At 45.5% G+C, this 20,599-nt stretch overlaps 1 protein-coding gene across 5 annotated transcripts; it reads left to right on the top strand.

The window, feature by feature from the left end:
* Positions 1-1,625: 1,625 nt before the first annotated feature.
* On the top strand, positions 1,626-14,800 carry LOC309364386 (uncharacterized protein). 5 transcript variants are annotated; one of them, XM_081901555.1, is made up of 9 exons: positions 1,626-2,103; positions 3,356-3,490; positions 4,488-4,625; positions 5,327-5,453; positions 6,049-6,156; positions 6,317-6,397; positions 7,783-7,884; positions 8,176-8,277; positions 11,947-14,800. In XM_081901555.1, exons 2-9 carry the CDS (start codon positions 3,413-3,415, stop codon positions 14,058-14,060), a joined length of 2,850 nt encoding a protein of 949 aa, XP_081757681.1. In that variant the 5' UTR covers positions 1,626-2,103; positions 3,356-3,412; the 3' UTR covers positions 14,061-14,800. The 5 variants fall into 5 exon arrangements, with proteins under 5 accessions (XP_081757681.1, XP_081757682.1, XP_081757685.1 ...); XM_081901556.1 differs by having other exon boundaries at positions 3,314-3,490; XM_081901557.1 differs by having other exon boundaries at positions 1,627-2,103; positions 3,356-3,415.
* The last annotated feature ends 5,799 nt before the right edge of the window (positions 14,801-20,599 follow it).

Raw genomic sequence — 20,599 nt, 5'->3', positions numbered from 1 at the left:
AGGGTCGTCTAGTCCAACCCCCTGCAATGCAGGAATCTTGGCTGAAGAATCCATGACAGAGGGTCATCCAACCTCTGCTTAAAAACCTTCCAGGAAGGAGAACCCACCACTGTCAGAAAATTCTTCCTGGCATTTAGTTGGACCTTGAATCCATTGGTATGCAGGAGAAAATAAGCTTGCTCCATCTTCCAGTGACAACCCTTTTAATCTTTAGATCCTCTCTCCTCTCAGTCTTCTCTTATCCGGGCTAAGCAGTCCCAACTCCCTCAACCGTTCCTCTTGACCTGATTATTTGTGGATTGTATACCCTCCAACATTTCTCAGATGAAAATAGGGACGTCCCATTCCTTAATGACAATTCTACTTTTTATACCCTACACATCTGACTGGGTTGCCCCAGCCACTCTGGGCGGCTTCCAACATATATAAAAACATAATAAAACATTAAACGTTAAAAAAAGCCTTCCCTATACAGGACTGCCTTCAGACGGCTCAGGGGTCAGATAACTCCATACCCTCCAGCATTTCTCCAATGAAAATAGTGACGTCCTAAGGAAAAGTAGAGGGACACAGGTGGCTCTGTGGGTTAGACCAGAGTCTAGCACTTGCCAATCAGCGGTTCGAATGCCCGCGACGGGGTGAGCTCCCGTTGCTTGGTCCCTGCTCCTGCCAACCTAGCAGTTTGGAAGCATGTCAAAAGTGCAAGTAGATAAATAGGTACCGCTCCGGCGGGAAGGTAAATGGCGTTTCCGTGCGCTGCTCTGGTTCGCCAGAAGCGGCTTAGTCATGCTGGCCACATGACCCAGAAGCTGTACGCCGGCTCCCTCGGCCAATAAAGCGAGATGAGCACCACAACCCCAGAGTCGGTCACGACTGGACCTAATGGTCAGGGGTCCCTTTATCTTTACCTTTAAGGAAAAGTGGGACATTCTAGGATCAAATAAGAAACTGGGACAACTTCTCTAAATCAGAGACGTCCTTGGAAAATAAGGGCACTTGGAGTAAGGTTACCAGATTTTTTTCAATGAATCCGGGGACACTTTTCAACTTCCTACTAAATAGATGGATTTTGTCAGGAAACTGATTTGGAAATCCGGGGACTGTCCCCGGGAAATGGGGATGTCTGGTAACCTTAACTTGAAGGGTCTAGGATTCTCCCTCCCCTTCATCTATGCTAATGAAAACACAGAACTAGATGGTATTTTTGGTTCAGCTACTAAGGTAAAAAGTTCACTGGAAGGACAGATCGTGAAGCTGAGGCTCCAATACTTTGGCCACCTCATGAGAAGAGAAGACTCCCTGGAAAAGACCCTGATGTTGGGAAAGATGGAGGGCACAAGGAGAAGGGGACGGCAGAGGACGAGATGGTGGGACAGTGTTCTCGAAGCTACAAACATGAGTCTGACCAAACTGCGGGAGGCAGTGGAAGACAGGAGTGCCTGGCGTGCTCTGGTCCAGGGGGTCACAAAGAGTCGGACACGACTAAACGACTAAACAGCAACTAAGCTAAAAAGGTAAAGGACCTCTGGACGGTTAAGTCTGGCCAAAGGCGGCTATAGAGTATGACTCAGTCCCACTAAAAAAACAAATTGGAAGCCGCCTAGAGTGGGCAGATATCAACTATTATTATTATTATTATTGGCCAACTTCCTTCAAAGGAGCAATATCCAGGTCTGCTCAATCTCAGGGGATGAGTTTGCTTCATTCTGAAAAGCAAGAAACGCAGAGGGAAGGAGAGGGAGGAAGATTGCAGACCCTGACTCCAGACATCACCCCCCCCCCATCCATCCTCTCCCTTCCCTTCATCCATGAGCTCAGGCAGCAAGACAGAGGATAGTGCGTTGTTTTGCCAGGAGTCTGGTCCCGACTTCAGTCACATGACACGGAAGTGGGGAAACTAGCCTCCACCCCCCCCCGCCCCCTTCCAACACACACAAACCCCACCGTAAGAGAATAGCAGCTGCGGCGGGTGCAACGTCGAGCCGGGTCTGTTGGCGAAGAAAACGAACCCCAAAAACAAAAGCGCCTCTCGCGGGGGGAGGCAAATGATCCAAATGGTGCAGGATCGAGTTGGAGAGGAAAGATCCAGGGACGAGAGGAAGGGTAGGTGGAGAAAGCGGAGTGAGCCCCCTGGGCAGGGAAGCCAGCGGGCAAAGGGGGTCTGCTGGGGAAGGGGAAGAAAGAAAGGGGGGCGGCGACAACTGAGACAAGCATCTGGGGCTCAGAAGTGGTCGGAGGGAGGGTTTATTTCTTAGGGGACGCGTATTTGTTTTGTCCCACTGGCCGCTTCTAGATAAACAGCCTTTGCAGGGATTTATTGATACATTTATTGATTCCTGCCAACCTAGCAGTTCGAAAGCACACCAGTGCAAGTAGATCAATAGGTACCGCTCCAGCGGGAAGGTAAACGGCGTTTCCGCGCACTGCTCTGGTTCGCCAGAAGCGGCTTAGTCGTGCTGGCCACATGACCCGGAAGCTGTACGCCGGCTCCCTTGGCCAATAAAGCGAGATGAGCGCCGCAACCCCAGAATCGTCCGCAACTGGGGTCTCTTTACCTTTACCTATTGATACAAAAGCCTGCAAGATCTAGTTAGCTCCCCCCAATCTTCATTAAAAAAACAACAACAGTTTCTAGCATTTGTAGAACCTGAGATGTTTCTCCCTCTTTCTTGGAAAATGCTTCTTTCTCCCCACCCCACCCCCCCAAAAAATTCTGCAGACTACCATGTTATCTTGGAACGCGGGTGGCACTGTGGGTCAAACCACAGAGCCTAGGACTTGCCGATAGGAAGGTTGGCGGTTCAAATCCCCGTGACGGGGTGAGCTCCCGTTGCTCAGTCCCTGCTCCTGCCAACCTAGCAGTTCAAAAGCACGTCAAAGTGCAAGTAGATAAATAGGTACTGCTCTGGCGGGAAGGTAAACGGCGTTTCCGTGTGCTGCTCTGGTTCGCCAGAAGCAGCTTAGTCATGCTGGCCACATGACCCGGAAGCTGTACGCCGGCTCCCTCGGCCAATAAAGCGAGATGAGCGCCGCAACCCCAGAGTCGGCCATGACTGGACCTAATGGTCAGGGGTCCCTTTACCTTTTACCTTTACCATGTTATCAGAGGTGAAAAATATGGGATGTGTTTACACATCAGGGACAAACCTTCTCTTACAATCTACCTTTAATTCTTTGCTTGTCTGTCTTACCCTTAAAGGGCCAGACAATAAAGGATTTTGGCACAGATGGAATAGCTGTCATTGGAGCTGGCTTTGAAGGAAAGGGCTTGAGGCTCCCCTTTTCATTTTTTTTTTTTGCGTTCTGCTCTCAGCTTCCTTGAAAAACAACAATTCCTCTCCATCTCTTCACATAGAGGGATTCTTCTCCTTTCTGTGGTCTGTGTCCAGCATTGGCAGTTTGCAAAATATAAATGGTAAGAGCAGAAGAGGAGGAGAAACAGGATCAAAGTCTGTTTAGGATCTCTCTCAGGCTCTGGGGAATCCGCCAGGTTAGTAGAATAACAGTAAATGAAGAGTACTAACTATACTCACCAAGATGGCCTAATTGAATTTCTAACAGCTGTAACTCAGACATGTATCTGGCCAAACATTTGTTCATTTTCTGACATATATATTTGCATGCTGCTGCTGCTGTAACTCACCATTGAATGAAGTTGCAACTCAACCCAATAGTTGAAGATTAATGACTTGAAGTACAGAAAGGACCCTTCTAAAGAGCTCCAGTTGCTTTGATGCTTAAAGGGGGCGGGATTTATTAAGATCAAAGAAAAAACTCTGATCCCAGTAAGTCTGTGACAAATGCAAAACAATAAATCATTAAGATCAGAGGGTTTCTACGATTCACTGGTTATAAACTTGAGGCACACCTGGAATAACTTTATAAAGCTGTGCCTGTGATTTTACCAAAGGTGCATTGCTGTTTGTCTTAACTTATATTAAATATAATATTAAAGCAAGAGCAGTTTGATGGGAAAGCAGGATATAAAACTTTTAAATAAATATTTCCTAGGCCTCAGAGCTGATATTGATTAAAAAAAGAAAAGATGGTGAGCTTCAGATCCCAGGAGGTCCAGCACCAAATTAAACCTCACATTCTTACTCAGCCGGCTGCATCGTTTAAGTGGCTAGATTCTGAACTGCTAGGCAGTTTTAACATCTGAAGGAAGCCCTGTTCAGGGAAGGTTTAGTGTGTGATGTTGTATTGTGCTTTTACTATTTTGTGTTGCGAGCGGCATATAAATAAATAAATTCTTATTATATTTTAAAATGTTAGCTGTCTGGGAATAGAACTTCTAAAGTGGCTTGCATAGATTCTCCTGCTTTCTCCTCATAAGATTTTGTTGTCCCATAGGAGGACAAACCATATAATTTTACCCGCAACCCTTAGCCTTGCTTTCTCATTGTTGTTCTCTGATCACAAACTCCTCTCTCTCTCTCTCTCTCTCTCTCTCTCTCTCTCTCTCTCTCTCTCTCTTCTTTGTAAAGGACATCATCCTGACTTCAAGCCCTGAGTACTTTTGCCCCACACACTTTCCCCGTATTCAGTACAGGACAACATTCAAGATCCTTGCTAGATGTACAGATCCTTGGAAAGTGGAAATGGCTGCGACAGGGTGGCCTCAGGTATGTTGATGGAGGCTGGGATCACCCAAGACGACATTCTGCTGTCTTGAGGCAGAACTGTGAATGTGCAGCAATAAAACCAAGCTAAGCAGGGTCTGGTTTCAAACTGGATGGGGGACCACGTTTTGGGATTCCTGCATTGCAGACTAGATGACCCTTGGAGATCCTTTCTAACTCTACAGTCTATAATTCTTTGACAAATATCCACAGATAAACATGCTGAATTTCATCACTCTCCAGAGCATCAGGATATCTTCCAATTGCTACTATGCACAGTTCTTTGAGCAGCTGGAATTTAGACTGCCAACATTTTCTAGTACCTTGGATTTCCCTCCACCCTTAAAGAATATAAGGGAAGTACTTGGCTGCTGGCCAATAATAATAATAATAATAATAATAATAGCACAGCTGTGGAGTCCAAATCGGTTCACTGTGTTGGTTCCAGGCCTTCAATCCCAAACAGCTCTGTGGGGTCTGAGCTGGAGGGTTTCCCCTTATACTGGATCCTTTTTAACTCGAATGGTTCCGTCTAGTGAACTCTACTATTGAGCTGTGGCTCACATCTCTGCTTATATATCACTAGCTCTCAGTTATGGTTCATAATCCAGGCTTACCTTCCAACGGGATTGTGTAAACATTGCTGACATAATGTGTGTGAAGCCTCTGAGGCGCTTGGACATGGTTTGCTTATGTTTCCTCAGGAACTGGTGACTTTTGAAGATGTGGCCTTGTATTTCACGCAAGGGCAGTGGGCCATGCTGGATCCGGATCAAAGAGCTTTGTACAGGGAAGTCATGCAAGAGAATTACAATCATGTCGCTTCCTTAGGTAAGGACTCCTTTGTTAGGGATATCTGAACACAGATGGCATCCATTAATCTTCTTTGGCGATCCCTCGTAGCCAAATAAGATTGTCTTCCATAAACACGGTTTTAACAATAAGTCCATAAGTGACTGTGAAGGCCAATTCTGGATCCACACGTCCTTCCACAGTGGGGACATTGGTTTCCGGGTTGGAGTTGATCACGGTGTGGATTTGCCAAGCATGCCTTCCTCCTAGCACGTTTCTCCCTTGCGTCCTAAGTTTGAGTGTCTTCACAGGCCTTGACACCTTTGGTAAAGGCTGTTCTCCAATTGGAGCGCTTGCAGGCCAGTGTTTCCCAGCTGACAGTGTTTATACAGTACTACATTTTTTTAGATTTGCCTTGAGACAGTCTTTAAACCTCTTTTGTTGACCACCAGCATTACGCTTTCCATTTTTAAGTTTGGAACAGAGTAGTTGCTTTGGAAGACGATAACCAGGCATCTGCACAACATGACCAGTCCAACGAAGCTGATGTTGAGGAATCATTAGTGCAACATGGATCTATACTTAAAGCCCGAAATTCTACGCAATAACATATTTTTTAAAACTCTTTGAGCAGGATTTCCACTTGTCAAGCCTGGTTTGATCTCCTGGCTTGAGGAAGAGCCATGGTCTGCAGAACTGCTGGGTTTGGAGGCGACAGAGGCTCCCTCAGAACAAAGCGCAGGTGAGGGAATGAAAAACAGAACTCATAAAAAGTATATATTTGTGCGAAAACTCCAGAGATTTGTACCAAATCTAGTTCTTCTCTTACTGGGTCAGAAAGCCAACCTTTGCATGACCTTTGCCTCTGAATCCCAATTTTCTTACACTTTTCTCTTGATCAGAGTTTCCTGATGTGATAATAAAGCTGGAGGAAGCAGGGGGTCCATGGAACCTGAATCAGCAGGAATCCAACACCTTCGCAGGTACCAAGATCTACAGTACCTTTCCTTACCTGTCTGGATTTTTTCCATGTTAAATGAACAGCTATAAGTAATTTTGCCTAAGGGGACATTTCTGCACATTTTGCCAACACTCTTGTTTTTTTGCAATATTGTGTCTGCTGAGACTAACTTTTCCGAAGCCTGTGCAATGTTGTTGTTTGTTGTTGCTATCAACATTATTCCAGTACAGTCATACCTTGTGTTGCATTTGCTTCATGATACACTTTTTCAGGTTGCATCCTGCGGCGACCCGGAAGTACTGGAAAGGGTTACTTCCGGGTTTCGCTGCTTGCGCATGCGCGCAAAATGACACCACGCGCATGCGCAGTTGGGCGAATCGCAACCCACAGACGTGGGTTGCGTTCTGCTCATGTTGTGAATGGGACTCCAGAATGGCTCCCCTTCGCAACCAGAGATACCACTGTAACAGGATGTTTGTGTTTCCACACTGCTTTGTAGCCATTTCTTAAACATTTTTATTTATTTTGGAAAAAGTTTTCATAGACTGACCTTTCATGGAAAAAAGGTGTACAACAAAATGTACAATTCAAATAACATACAAAATTTAATAAGAACAGGACAAAATAGGCATAAAGATGATCGGCTCACCTTGAAAAGGTTTAAACCACTTTGGCTTAAAAAGATTCAGGTGGGTAGCCGTGTTGGTCTGACGCAGTCGCAATATATAAAAAAAATAATTTAAAAAATTGTCCAGTAGCACCTTAGAGACCAACTAAGTGTGTTCTTGGTATAAGCTTTTGTGTGCATCAGTGGCGTAGCGTGGGTTGTCAGCACTCGGGGCAAGGCAAGTAATTTGCGCCCACTAACCCGTGGATTTGCGCCCCCTAACCCTAACCCCCAGATGTTGCGCCCGGCCCCCCCTGCACCCCCCACGCTAAGCCACTGGTGTGCATGCACACTTCTTTAGATACCAAGTGAGACAATTTTTTAAAATATATTTCGGCATAAAAAGGGTGAGTGTGCCTGCTGCATCTCTGCAGGAAGAGTGTTCCACAGTATGGGACCAGCAATACTAAATGTCCGAATCCTAGCCGAAGCCACTTGGGCTTCTGAAGCATGGGGGACAATTAATAGTGCTCCACTGGACGGTGTCCGCGATCACAGGGGGAATCTATATTTACATATATTTAATTTGGAATGCAGCGATCACGGCTTGTTGTTTTTGCACCTCGTTTTCTCACCGCCTGCATTTTTACTTCTTCTACACCCATCCAACGTTCAGCTTCACAGGATGCCGCAAGTTCTCGTGTTAAAAGAGAGGGAGGAAGACTCTTTACCTGCTTCCTCTGTTCTATATGACGTCATCACCCTCTCTGTTTGTCCTGCCTCTTTTTATCCTGACTCAGGACTTCCTGGCGTTCTAATAAAGCAAGAGCGAGAAGAGGAATCTGGGGTCTTGGATGATCAGAGAACTGAGGAACGGCCCAGTGCTGCTGGCGATCAGTCAGGTGAGGGAGAGGTTCATCTACAATTCCTGGAGTGGTTTAACAGTCAGTCCCTCTTCCCAGGGAATTCTGGGAATGCAGCTCTGTGAGGGGAACCCGTAACCAGCTACAGTTCCCAGGATTCCTTGGGAAAAGCCACGACTTTATAAATGATATGACACTGCTTCAAATGGATATAGTGCAGATGGGGCCTCACTCTCTGTTCTAATAGCAACGAAAGGAAAGTTGGTGTCTTTTTTTATAAAAATAAGCCAGATGGTCACACCTCACATTCTCCTCTTTCCTCTGACTCAGAAATTCCTGGTGTGATAATAAAGGTGGAGCCGAAAGAGGAACCCTGCGTCCCAGTGCTCCAAACACCTGTGGGAAGCACATCTGTTTTGGGAGTCCACCCAGGTAAGATATGGGTTCAAGTAGCTCATGATCCACAGTCAATATGTTTTGAACCTAGTTTGGTTGTCATTTTCCAGGCCAATGATATTCACACCGATTGTAATAAAAAAAAGGAGACCATCTTCTCTTAAAGCAATGTAGGGAGTTGCCTTATAGCACCACAGACCATTAATTAATAATAATAATAATAATTATTATTATTATTATTATTATTATTTATATCCCACCCTCCCCAGCTGAAGCCAGGCTCAGAGCGGCTAACAACAATGAAAGTAACACAGTTTACATAAAATCACAATCAATTAATTGAAATGCATTCTAAAATCCATTCTAAAATAAATTCAAAATCAAATTAATGGCAACCATTGGGCTAGAGTTCTGTGAGGATTACCAAAAGAGGGGGTCAGACTGTGCCTTGGCCAAAGGCCTGGTGGAACAGCTCTGTCTTGCAGGCCCTGCGGAAAGATGTCAAGTCCTGCAGGGCCCTAGTCTCTTGTGACAGAGCGTTCCACCAGATCGGGGCCAGTACTGAAAAGGCCCTGGCTCTGGTTGAGGCCAGCCTAACCTCCCTGTGGCCCAGGATCTCCAATATGTTTTTATTTGAAGACCGTAAGGTCCTCCGTGGGACATACCAGGAGAGGCAGTCCCATAGATACGAGGGTCCTAGGCTGTACAGTAGTACCTCGGGTTAAGTACTTAATTCGTTCCAGAGGTCCGTTCTTAACCTGAAACTGAAGCACCACTTTAGCTAATGGGGCCTCCTGCTGCTGCCGCGCCACCGGAGCACAATTTCTGTTCTCGTGAAGCAAAGTTCTTAACCCGAGGTACTATTTCTGGGTTAGCGGAGTCTGTAACCTGAAGCGTATGTAACCTGAAGTGTATGTAACCCGAGGTACCACTGTATAGGGCTTTAAAGGTTAAAACCCACACCTTGAACCTGATCCATTGGTCTATCTTGCCCAGTGTTCACTGCACTGGCTGGCAGCAGCTCTCCATATTTTCAAGCAGGGAGTCTCTCCCTCGTGCTGCGACCAGCTCCTCTCCCTCCTGGTCTCCCGGAACTCACAGAGAAATGAAACGGGCAGAGCAGAGGCTGGTTGTGCGCAGGCGCAGCCTGAAATTGCGTGGGAGAAAGACCCAGGAAATGATGAGTCCTAGTCAGCAACTGCTTAATCTCGACTAGACCACCTGGAAAGAGTTGCTGAGAGCACTGGGCCAGAGCTGTGGTCTTTTCCTTGAATACTCGGGTGAGTTATTGCTTTGTTGACGACCTATGCCTGACTCCAGCCTTAACCTCCAGTACCCTACTCCCACTCCACTCCGTATGCCTCCACTCCCTGTATATCTGTGAAGAAGGCGCAGCAGAGACTGTACTTTCTGAGAATTCTAAGGAAAAACCATCTTCCGCAGAAACTGCTGCTTGCCTTCTATCACTGTGCCATCGAGAGCATGCTCACTTATGGCTTATGTGTGTGGTACGGAAGCTGTACTACCCAGGACACGATGGGGTTGTGCAGAGTTGTTAAGGCAGCAGAGAGCATTGTTGGCTGCCCACTCTCCACCTTAGAGCAGATTTATGCCACAAGGTGCCATAGGAAGGCGCTGGACATAGTAAAAGATCCATCGCATCCTGGTCACTGTCTCTTCGAGCTCCTGCCGTCGGGACGGAGATACAGGACGATGAAGACAAGAATGAGCCGTCCTAAGAACAGCTTCTTCTCCAGAGCGATCTCGGCCCTGAATGGGAAGCCTGGACTTTGAAAGTCATCTAATCTTCCTTGTTGTATTATATTGTATTGTTTTAATTAGTGTTTTTATAGTTGTTTTGATTTTGTGTGGAGTGCCCTACCTGGGTGGATGGAGCAGCCAAGTAATTTCGTTGTCCCCGAGACATGACAATAAGGTTATTATTATTATTATTATTATTATTATTATTATTATTATTATTATTATTATTATTATCTGCTCCTGAGGGCTTGGTGGACTACAACTCCAATCATCCCTGACCACTGGCCATGCTAGCTGGGGCTGACGGAAGCTTCAACAACAGCTTCCCCATTGCAGCTGCCACCTGTTTATGGCTCAAAGCAAGGAGGGAAGCAAAGCACTCCTTTATGATGATGATGATGATGATGATAATAATAATAATAATAATAATAATAATAATAATAATAATAATTTATTATTTGTACCCCACCCATCTGGCTGGGCTTCCCCAGCCACTCTGGGCGGCTTCCAACAAGATTAAAAATACATCAAAATGTCACACATTAAAAACTTCCCTGAGCAGGGCTGCCTTCAGATGTCTTCTAAATGTCAGGTAGTTGTTTATCTCTTTGACATCTGCTGGAAGGACATTCCACAGGGCGGGCGCCACTACCAAGAAGGCCCTCTGCCTGGTTCCCTGTAGCTTTGCTTCTCGCAGTGAGGGAACCGCCAGAAGGCCCTCGGTGCTGGACCTCAGTGTCCGGGCAGAACAATGGGGTGGAGATGCTCCTTCAGGTATACTGGGCCGAGGCTGTTTAGGGCTTTAAAGGTCAACATCAACATTTTGAATTGCGGTCCGAAACGTACTGGGAGCCAGTGTAGTTCTTTCAAGACCGGTGTTATATGGTCTCGGTGGCTGCCCCCAGTCACCAGTCTAGCTGCCGCATTCTGGATTAGTTAAGGAGTTGTTTCCTCAAATTATTCCCAAGCATTGTATGGAAGCTTATTTTCTCCACGCTTCTGTCTTCTTCTCTGCCCAGTTTTTCCTTTACGAAACCAGTGGGAACAATCAGTATAGTAAGAGAAGCAAAGGAGGAGATTAGACGTTTTCTTAAATGTGAAAACAGCATCAAAGCGCTGTTGTTTTTATCCTGCCAAGAATGGTGGAAACTGCAGTTAGTTGAAGGGGCTGAGAGTTGTTAGGAGACTCCTGTTTCCCACGCAGGGCGCGAAGTCCCAGAGTGTTTTTACAATCGACCCTTCTTCCCAGTGAATTTTGGTGGGAGATCTGAAAGAGGAATGAGGGGGCCATAATACAACTTTCGTCCCCGACTAAGGGACTCCTTGCGTTATAATTCTGACTTTTAAAGCTCTAAACAGCCTGGGCCCAGTATACCTGAAGGAACATCTCCACCCCCATCGTTCAGCCCGGACACTGAGGTCCAGCTCTAAGGTCCCTCTGGCGGTTCCCTCCCAGTGAGAAGTGAGGTTACAGGGAACCAGGCAGAGGGCCTTCTCGGTAGTGGCGCCTGCCCTGTCAACGCCATAAGATGTCAAGGAAAATAAACTACCTGACTTTCAAACATATGAATGCAGCCCCGTTTAGGGAAGTTTTTAATGTTTGATTGTGTTTTTAACATTCTATTGGGAGCCACCCAGAGTGGCTGGGGAAACCCAGCCAGATGGGCAAGGTATAAATAATAGATATTATTATTATTATTAGTAGTAGTAGTGCTTTTTTTCCTTAAAAAATGTTTAGGGGTACTCTCATTTTGACTCCCCATTTTATAGTTCAAATTGGGAAAAATAAATACTGTAAATGGACAAAAGTACAAAGATTCATAAAATGTGAGGGATGTGTACCCCAGCACCCCCCACCAGAAAAAGCATTGATGATGATGGTGATTATTATTATTATTATTATTATTATTATTATTATTATTACCACTATCGTTCTCTTAATAGGCAGCAGGTGTGAGGAAAAAGGAGAAGAGGGTCTTCCAGGAAGCGCTCACCTAGTGGCAGCAAACACGATATCCTTAGGAATTACTGAAGGGAGCATTTCGCAGTACCAAGATATCGCCGATAACCGAGGCAGAGAAGAGAGGCATCAGAGAAATTACCTGGGAGAGAGATCAGGAAGGGCTTTACCTTGTCGGGGAGGTGAAAAAAGTGAAACCAAAATGCAAAAGAAAATTCACAAGTATGGGAGAACTCTTCAGAAAGGAGAGAAACATTATAAACAGTTAGGTTGTGAGAAGAGAATGAATGGGAGCTATTGCCTGATTTCTCAGAGCAAAGGCCGCAAAGGAGAAAAAATTCATGCTTGTTCAGTCTGTGGTAAAAGCTTCAAGTGGAAAAGTAACCTGATTATCCACGAAAGAATCCATACAGGAGAGAGGCCGTATGCATGCTCAATTTGTGGTAAAAGCTTCAGCAAAAGATCATACCATGCTATCCATGAGCGAATGCACACACAGGAAAAAACATACACTTGTTCTGTGTGTAATAAGAGCTTCATCCATAAAGTCAGCCTTAGGAGGCATGAACAAGTCCACACAGGAGAGACCCCGTATAAATGCTCAAACTGTGGGAAGGGCTTTAGTCAGAAATGTAACCTCCTTTCACATGAAAGAATCCACACGGAAGAAAGGCCTTACCCGTGTTCATTCTGCGGCAAAAGTTTTAAACGAAGATCAAACCTCAACAGCCACAAAGTCAGCCATACGGGAATAAAAACAAATATGTGCTCGACCTGTGGTAAAAGCTTCAGTCATAGATCAAACCTTGTTAGCCATGAAAGAACTCACACCGGAGAGAAACCGTTTCCATGCACAATCTGTGGTAAAAGTTTCGCTGACAGAACACACCTTATTAAACACGAGAGAACTCATACAGGTGAGAAACCATATATGTGCTCAATCTGTGGGAATAGCTTTAGCCACAAATCAAATCTGGTTAGCCACGAAAGAACCCACACAGGGGAAAAACCATACCCGTGCTCAGTTTGCGGCAAAAGTTTCACAGATAGAGCATATCTTCTTAAACACCAGAGAACTCATACAGGAGATAAACCATTCAAATGCTCTGTCTGTGGGAAGAGCTTCAGTCGTAAGGATTACCTTATTAGACACAAGATCATCCATACCGGAGAAAAACCATACATGTGCTCAGTTTGCGGGAAGAGTTTCATGTGGAAAAGTTACCTGTCTATCCATGAAAGAATCCACACGGGAGAAAAACCGTATACATGCTCTTTCTGTGGTAAAAGCTTCAGTGAAAAATCATACTACATTGTACATGAACAAATGCACACAGCGGAAAAAATACATGCTTGTTCAGTCTGTAGTAAAAGCTTTGTTCATAAAGTAAGCCTTATCAGACATCAGCAAGTCCACTCAGGCGAGACACCACATAAATGTTCAGTTTGTGGGAAAGGCTTCAGTCAAAAATGTAGCCTTATTTCACACGCAAAAATCCACACAGAAGAAAGGCCTTTCACATGCTCCTTTTGCGGCAAGAGCTTCAAGCGAAGGTCAAATCTCACCAGTCACGAAAGAATCCATACAGGAGAGACCCCCTATGTGTGCTTGGCCTGTGGCAAAAGCTTTAATTGTAAAGCGCATCTTCTCGGACATGAGAGAACTCATACAGGGGAGAAACCATATTCATGCTCGGTTTGTGGGAAGAACTTTGGTAACAAGTCACAGGTGGTTATACACGGAAGAATACACACAGGGGAAAAACCATATACTTGTTCACACTGTGGGAAAAAGTTTAAGCACAGGACAAGCTATACCGAGCATCAAAAAATCCACACGGAAGAGAAACCGTTCATATGCTCAGCCTGCGGCAGGAGCTTCAGTCGGAAAGAGCACCTGATTATCCACGAGAGAATCCACACGGGAGAGAAGCCATATTCATGCTCGGCCTGTGGGAAAAACTTCAAGCAGAAGTCAAGCCTTACTTCACATGAGAGAAGCCACTCGGCCGAAAAGCCACACTCGTGTTCCACCTGTGGCAAAACTTTCAAGAATCAAGTATACCTGAGGAGACATGAAAAAATTCATATGAGATAAAGGACGAGGGTGGGGCTGTGAGTTAAACCACAGAGCCTAGGACTTGCTGATCAGAAGGTCGGCGGTTCGAATCCCCGCGACAGGGTGAGCTCCCATTGCTCAGTCCCTGCTCCTGCCAACCTAGCAGTTCAAAAGTACATCAGAGTGCAAGTAGATAAATAGGTACCCCTCCGGTGGGAAGGTAAACGGCATTTCCATGCGCTGCTCTGGTTCGCCAGAAGCGGCTTAGTCATGCTGGCCACATGACCCGGAAGCTGTACGCCGGCCCCCTTGGCCAATAAAGCGAGATGAGTGCCGCAACCCCAGAGTCAGTCACGACTGGACCTAATGGTCAGGGGTCCCTTTACCTTTACCTTTATGTTTGAAAAGCCTCATCCTCGTCAGACTTTATTTAAGCATCAGAAATGTGAGGGTTGGGTGTGTCACGAGATATGGAAGACATTAAGGCACAGATGTGAGTGAGAAACCCATACCAGAGACAGAAATAATACCTGCAATATTTAATAAAGCACCAGTAACCTTTTTTCTCCCAATGATCTATTGGATTTAACAGTGCTGTTGTGAATACATTTCAATATTTCAAACTTTTCCTAGACTTGAATTTCCTAGCTTCATCTCATAGTCTGAAGACTAATTGCCACCGGCTTCAGCTTCCATATCTGCTTTTTTGAACATTTTCATCAATTCTGGAGCACGTTTGTTTTTGTAGCTGTGTGAAAGAACACTTGGTTTAGCTGCAGATGTGTATATAATGTATTGTATAATGTCCAGTATACAGTGGTGCCCCGCAAGATGAACGCCTCGCAAGACAAAAAAACCCGCTAGACGAAAGGGTTTTCCGTTTTGGAGGCGCTTCGCAAAACGAATTCCCCTATGGGGTTGCTTCGCAAGACGAAAAAAATCTTGCATCCCCCAGCGGGTTTTTTTCGCTTTTTTCGCCCTTTTCTTAAGCTGCTAAGCCGCTTATCAGCTGTTCCGCTGATAAGCCGCTTAACAGCTGATCGCTGGAAGCCGCTTGACAGCTGTAGCACTAATCCGCTAAGCTGTCAATGGGCTTGCTTCGCAAGACGAAAAAACCGCTATACGAAGAGCCTCACGGAACGGATTAATTTCGTCTTGCGAGGCACCACTGTACCTGAAGGAGCGTCTCCACCCCCATCATTCTGCCCAGACGCTGAGGTCCAGCGCCGAGGGCCTTCTGGCGGTTCCCTCATTGCGAAAAGCAAAGCTACAGGGAACCAGGCAGAGGGCCTTCTCGGTAGTGGCGCCCACCCTGTGGAACGCCCTTCCAGCAGATGTCAAAGCGATAAACAACTACCTGACATTCAGAAGACATCTTAAGGCAGCCCTGTTCAGGGAAGTTTTTAACGTGTGATATTTTACTGTATTTTTGTTTTTTATGGAAGCCGCCCAGAGTGGCTGGGGAGGCCCAGCCAGATGGGCGGGGTATAAATAATAAATTATTATTATTATTGAATAAAGAATTTTAGAAACTTGGCTTTACCCAGGGGTGCAGAGGTGTAGTTCTAATGTTCTGTCATCTGTGAACGGTGAAAGTACAGGGCTCAGTTATATTTTCAGCCTGCTCTCCATAGCACAGCCATACACAGAATGGGGATTGCCCCACCAACGCCAGTCTCCCCTCAGCCAGCCCCCACCTGCGTGGCACAGACTGCCAGCTGCCGCCTCCTTAGTCTCAATGTTTCCCTTGGAGAAAGCAGGGAAGATGATGGGGGCAAAAGCTAGAATGACTTGGCTTGGCCTTATCATTGGCTCTCTGGCGCCACCTACTGTCAGCCTCCGGCTTTTCACCCTACCAGTTCCAACAGCCACCAGCCACCACTGGGTAACCGTAACTGAGCTCTGTCTGTTTGTGCCATGCATTTAAAACTGAACCATACAGTCGTGGCTTTCCCCAAAGAATCCTGGAAAGTATAGTTTGTTAAAAGTGCCGAGAGTTGCATATAGTATAAAATGGACCAAAGTTCCTGCCTCAGGTGAGATTTTGTATCCTACGGCTCACAGTGTCCTTAGGATTCATTGCCTCAGCACACTTGGATCAATCAATCAAATCTCTATTACGGCCATTGACCAGCATAAGTAGGGTGAGGTACAGTCATTTAAATCTGCAAAACAGTTTGGAAAGCTAAAAATTATTAAAACAAGGTATATATAAAAGACTGTAAGAATCTAAAAGAAGGGTTAGGAGCATTAAACGGATGTGGAAGAGCATAAAAGGTTAGTACAGTGGTACCTCGGTTTACAAATAGCCCTGTTTACAAACTATTTTGTTTACGAACTCCGCAAAACTGGAAATAGTGTCCTGGTTTGCGAACTTTACCTTGGTTTATGAACAGAAGCCAAACGGTGGAAGGGCACTGGCGGCGGGAGGCCTCATTAGGGAAAGCGCGCCTCGGTTTAAGAACGGTTTTGGTTTAAGAATGGACTTAAACCAAGAATGGACGTGGGGATCCAGGGCACAGTCCTTCAATGGCTGCGCTCGTTTCTCTCTGGTCGGGGACAGAGGGTGACGCTTGGGGGGGAATTGTCATCGCGCCACTCCTTGGTGTGTGGAGTGCCTCAGGGTGCGATTCTCTCCCCGATGCTTTTTAACATCTTTATGCGCCCCCTCGCCCAGCTTGTCAGGAGTTTTGGGCTGGGCTGCCATCAGTATGCTGATGACACCCAACTCTATCTGTTGATGGATGGCCATCCTGACTCGGCCCCAGACACACTGATCAGATGCTTGGAAGCTGTGGCTGGATGGTTGCGTGGGAGCCGGTTGAAGTTAAATCCTTCGAAGACAGAGGTCCTCTGGCTGGGACGGGATGATATGGGACTGAGGGGGCAGCTCCCATCTCTTGCGGGGGTGCAATTAGTGCCAGCACCGTCCGTTAAGAGTTTGGGTGTAATCTTCGATACCTCCCTCTCCATGGAGGCGCAGATTGCAGCTATTACAAAGGCGGCATTTTTTCATCTCCGCCAAGCTAAGCAGTTGGCTCCTTACCTCTCTCGCCCTGACCTAGCTACTGTGATCCACGCGACGGTCACCTCCAGACTGGATTATTGTAACTCGCTCTACGTGGGGCTGCCCTTGAGACTGACCCAAAAACTCCAGCGGGTGCAGAATGCCGCAGCGAGACTCCTTACGGGGTCTTCGCTGCGAGATCACATTCATCCAGTGCTATACCAGCTGCACTGGCTCCCGGTGGAGTACAGGATCAGGTTTAAGGTGCTGGTTTTAACCTTCAAAGCCCTATACGGCCTAGGACCCTCGTACCTACGGGACCGCCTCTCCTGGTATGCCCCACAGAGGAACCTACGGTCTTCAAACAAAAACACCTTGAAGGTCCCAGGCCACAGAGAGGTTAGGCTGGCCTCAACTAGAGCCAGGGCCTTTTCGGCTGCGGCTCCAACCTGGTGGAATGCTCTGTCACAAGAGACAAGGGCCCTGCAGGACTTGACATCTTTCCGTAGGGCCTGCAAGACAGAGCTGTTCCGCCAGGCCTTTGGTTAGGGCGCAGCCTGACTCCCTCCTCTGGCAACCTTTACAAAACTTTATGGCTGCCATCAATCTTGATTTTAATTAATTTTTATAATGTTTTTATAATGTCGCACTATTTTGGTGTTGTTAGCCGCCCTGAGCCCGGCTTCGGCTGGGGAGGGCGGGATATAAATAAAATTTATTATTATTATTATTCCAGAATGGATTAAGTTCGTGAACCGAGATCCCACTGTATATAAAAAGCTATGGCTATCAGTTTACAGAGCGCTCTGATATAAATGTTCATAGTTTGGGTTCAAGCTAGTTTGTGGCACAGGTCATCATCTGATTAATTTTGAACGCTGCTATGCAGCCTGTTGTCTTTGTCCATGGAGTTTTCTTGGCAGGGATACGGGAGTGGCTTGCCGGTTCCAGCTCCAGGTGGATCACATTTGGTCAAAACTCTCCACTATGACCTGTCCATCTTGGGTGGCCCTGCATGGCATAGCTCATAGCTTCTCTGAGTTATTCAAGCCCCATCGCCACGGCAAGGCAGTGATCCATGAAGGGAACCTAGACAGCTTCTTAAAAAGCAAAGACATCACCTTGCCAACAAAGGTCTGTATAGTTAAAGCCATGGTTTTCCCAGTAGTGATGTATGGAAGTGAGAACTGGACTATAAAGAAGGCCGATCGCCGAAGAATTGATGCTTTTGAATTATGGTGCTGGAGGAAACTCTTGAGAGTCCCATAGACTGCAAGAAGATCAAACCTCTCCATTCTGAAGGAAATCAGCCCTGAGGGCTCACTGGAAGCACAGATCCTGAAGCTGAGGCTCCAATACTTTGGCCAGCTCATGAGAAGAGAAGACTCCCTGGAAAAGACCCTGATGTTGGGAAAGATGGAGGGCACAAGGAGAAGGGGACGACAGAGGACGAGATGGTTGGACAGTGTTCTCGAAGCTACCAGCATGAGTCTGACCAAACTGCGGGAGGCAGTGGAAGACAGGAGTGCCTGGCGTGCTCTGGTCCATGCGGTCACAAAGAGTCGGACACAACTAAACAGCAACAAATGCAGAACCTGGCAACATTGTATGTTGTAGCAGGGTTAGTATCTGAAAGCAGCAGGGAGGTAAAGAATTGTCCTGTGCGCCCTGGGCATTTATGGAGTAGTGGGGAGATGAGGCTAATATGGATGTCTCTATAATATTGGCACTGGAGAAGCACATGCTCTATTGTTTCTGTTTGTCCAGAATCACAGGGACATTGTCTCTCTCGAGTAAGCAATCAGCCATACATCCTAAAATCTAGTGCAGAGGTAGCCAACGGGGTGCCCTCTGATCTGGATGCTATTGAACTGCCAGCTCCCAAAGCTCTGGGGTCCTTTGGAGGAAAGTATTGGGTGTAGATTTAAATAAATAAACAAGCCTCAGCCAGCATTGCCAGTGGCCAAGGATCTAACACACATTTAAAGCGTGTGACACTCCTTCCTGAAGCATCTTGGCAGCTGTAATTTTGCCCTGGCATCTCTGTCAAATAAGTAACTGGGAATTAGGAATAAAGGGCTGCATGCTACAACCAGCTGTTTTTGCCTTCCGTCTACAATTTTATTATTATTTTTTACATTATTTTTATTGAGTTTTCCATATTTCATTTCATTACATTACACATATCTACAGCTTACATTATTACTCAAAAAGAGCATCGACCTTCCTCTTTTCTGACTTCCCTTTAACATATCTGTCGCATTTCAATAGTCACTTCTTTACCTTATATCAACTTTTAAAATCACCCTCTCGTTTGTAAATTAGGTCCTTAATTCCACATTACCAAACATTTCATGTTAAAGCTATAAACCAGTCTACAAAATTTTTAAAATGCATTTATTTCCACATTTGGCCACAAGGTGTCGGTTTTTCACCACAAACAATTCCATCTGGCTGCTTCGCTTTTTTTTACTGTTTGTGTTTCTGCATATTATTTGCAAGATTATCACTAGCCCAAGGGACAGCTGGAGCTCCTCCACCTGGGAATAGTCCATCAAGGAGGAGGAGGAAAACTTGGATCCTAAACCTCCACTGCCTTGCGGGAAAAGAAAAGAATAATAATAATATTCCCAAAAATAAAACCAGGTTATTTATGTATGGGACGTCAGCAGCAAGGGTTATAGTGGCAAAACACTGGAAAGATAAAAATACACCCAATAAAGATGAATGGGTAGTCAAATTGTGCGAGTACAGTGGTACCTCGGGTTAAGTACTTAATTCGTTCCGGAGGTCCTTTCTTAACCTGAAACTGCACTTAAACTGAAGCACCACTTTAGCGAATGGGGCCTCCCATTGCTGCCGCCCCACTGGAGCACAATTTCTGTTCTCATCCTGAAATAAAGTTCTTAACCTGAAACACTATTTCTGGGTTAGCGGAGTGTGTAACCTGAAGGGTATGTAACCCGAGGTACCACTGTACTTGGAGCTCGCGAAGCTGACAGATTCAATAAGAGATAAACCTAAAAAGATGGTGAAAGAAGACTGGAAATGTTTAAATAATTCTCTAGGGGACAAGGGTTCATCAAGAAAACCTGGTTATGTTTAGAATGATACTGCATTGGGAAATGTTCCCTGATACCAAGATGAGGGATTCTTTGGAATGCAGATAGAGAGAATTGATAAGAAAAATGATCTGTTGTGACCTTGATGGAAGCGTACAATAGATGAGCCTTTTTGTGTTTTGGCTCATCTTCCTCTTTTTTTCTGTTTCTTTTTTTTTCCTCCCCCCTCCATCCTCCTCCTTTCCTTTTTCTTTTTTTCTTTCCCATAATGGCTTATGTTTGATGCCATGTACTTTGATATTTTTTGTAGTTTTTCAGCTTTTCTCATTATTATTATTATTATTATAAGGAATCTTCTTTTGTAATTTTGGTTGTCTATATTTATATGTATTTGTTTAAAGCAAAATAAAAGTATTTAATTAATAATAATAATAATAATAATAATAATAATAATAATAATAATAATAATTTATTTATACCCCGCCCATCTGGCTGGGTTCCCCCAGCCA

This window comes from Podarcis melisellensis (genome assembly GCF_964234715.1).
Source record: "Podarcis melisellensis genome assembly, chromosome: 2".
Classification (NCBI taxonomy): Eukaryota; Metazoa; Chordata; class Lepidosauria; order Squamata; family Lacertidae; genus Podarcis; species Podarcis melisellensis.
The sequence above is the reverse complement of the archived record's forward strand: the minus strand, read 5'-3'. Positions and strand labels throughout refer to the sequence as shown.

Bases quoted from the DNA above. Each gene is read 5' to 3' on its own strand.
- LOC309364386 (XM_081901555.1), top strand. From the start codon at position 3,413: ATGGTAAGAGCAGAAGAGGAGGAGAAACAGGATCAAAGTCTGTTTAGG. The intron at 4,626-5,326 runs GTATGTTGATGG...ATGTTTCCTCAG, and splicing joins CTGCGACAGGGTGGCCTCAG to GAACTGGTGACTTTTGAAGA. The intron at 6,398-7,782 runs GTACCAAGATCT...ATCCTGACTCAG, and splicing joins GGAATCCAACACCTTCGCAG to GACTTCCTGGCGTTCTAATA.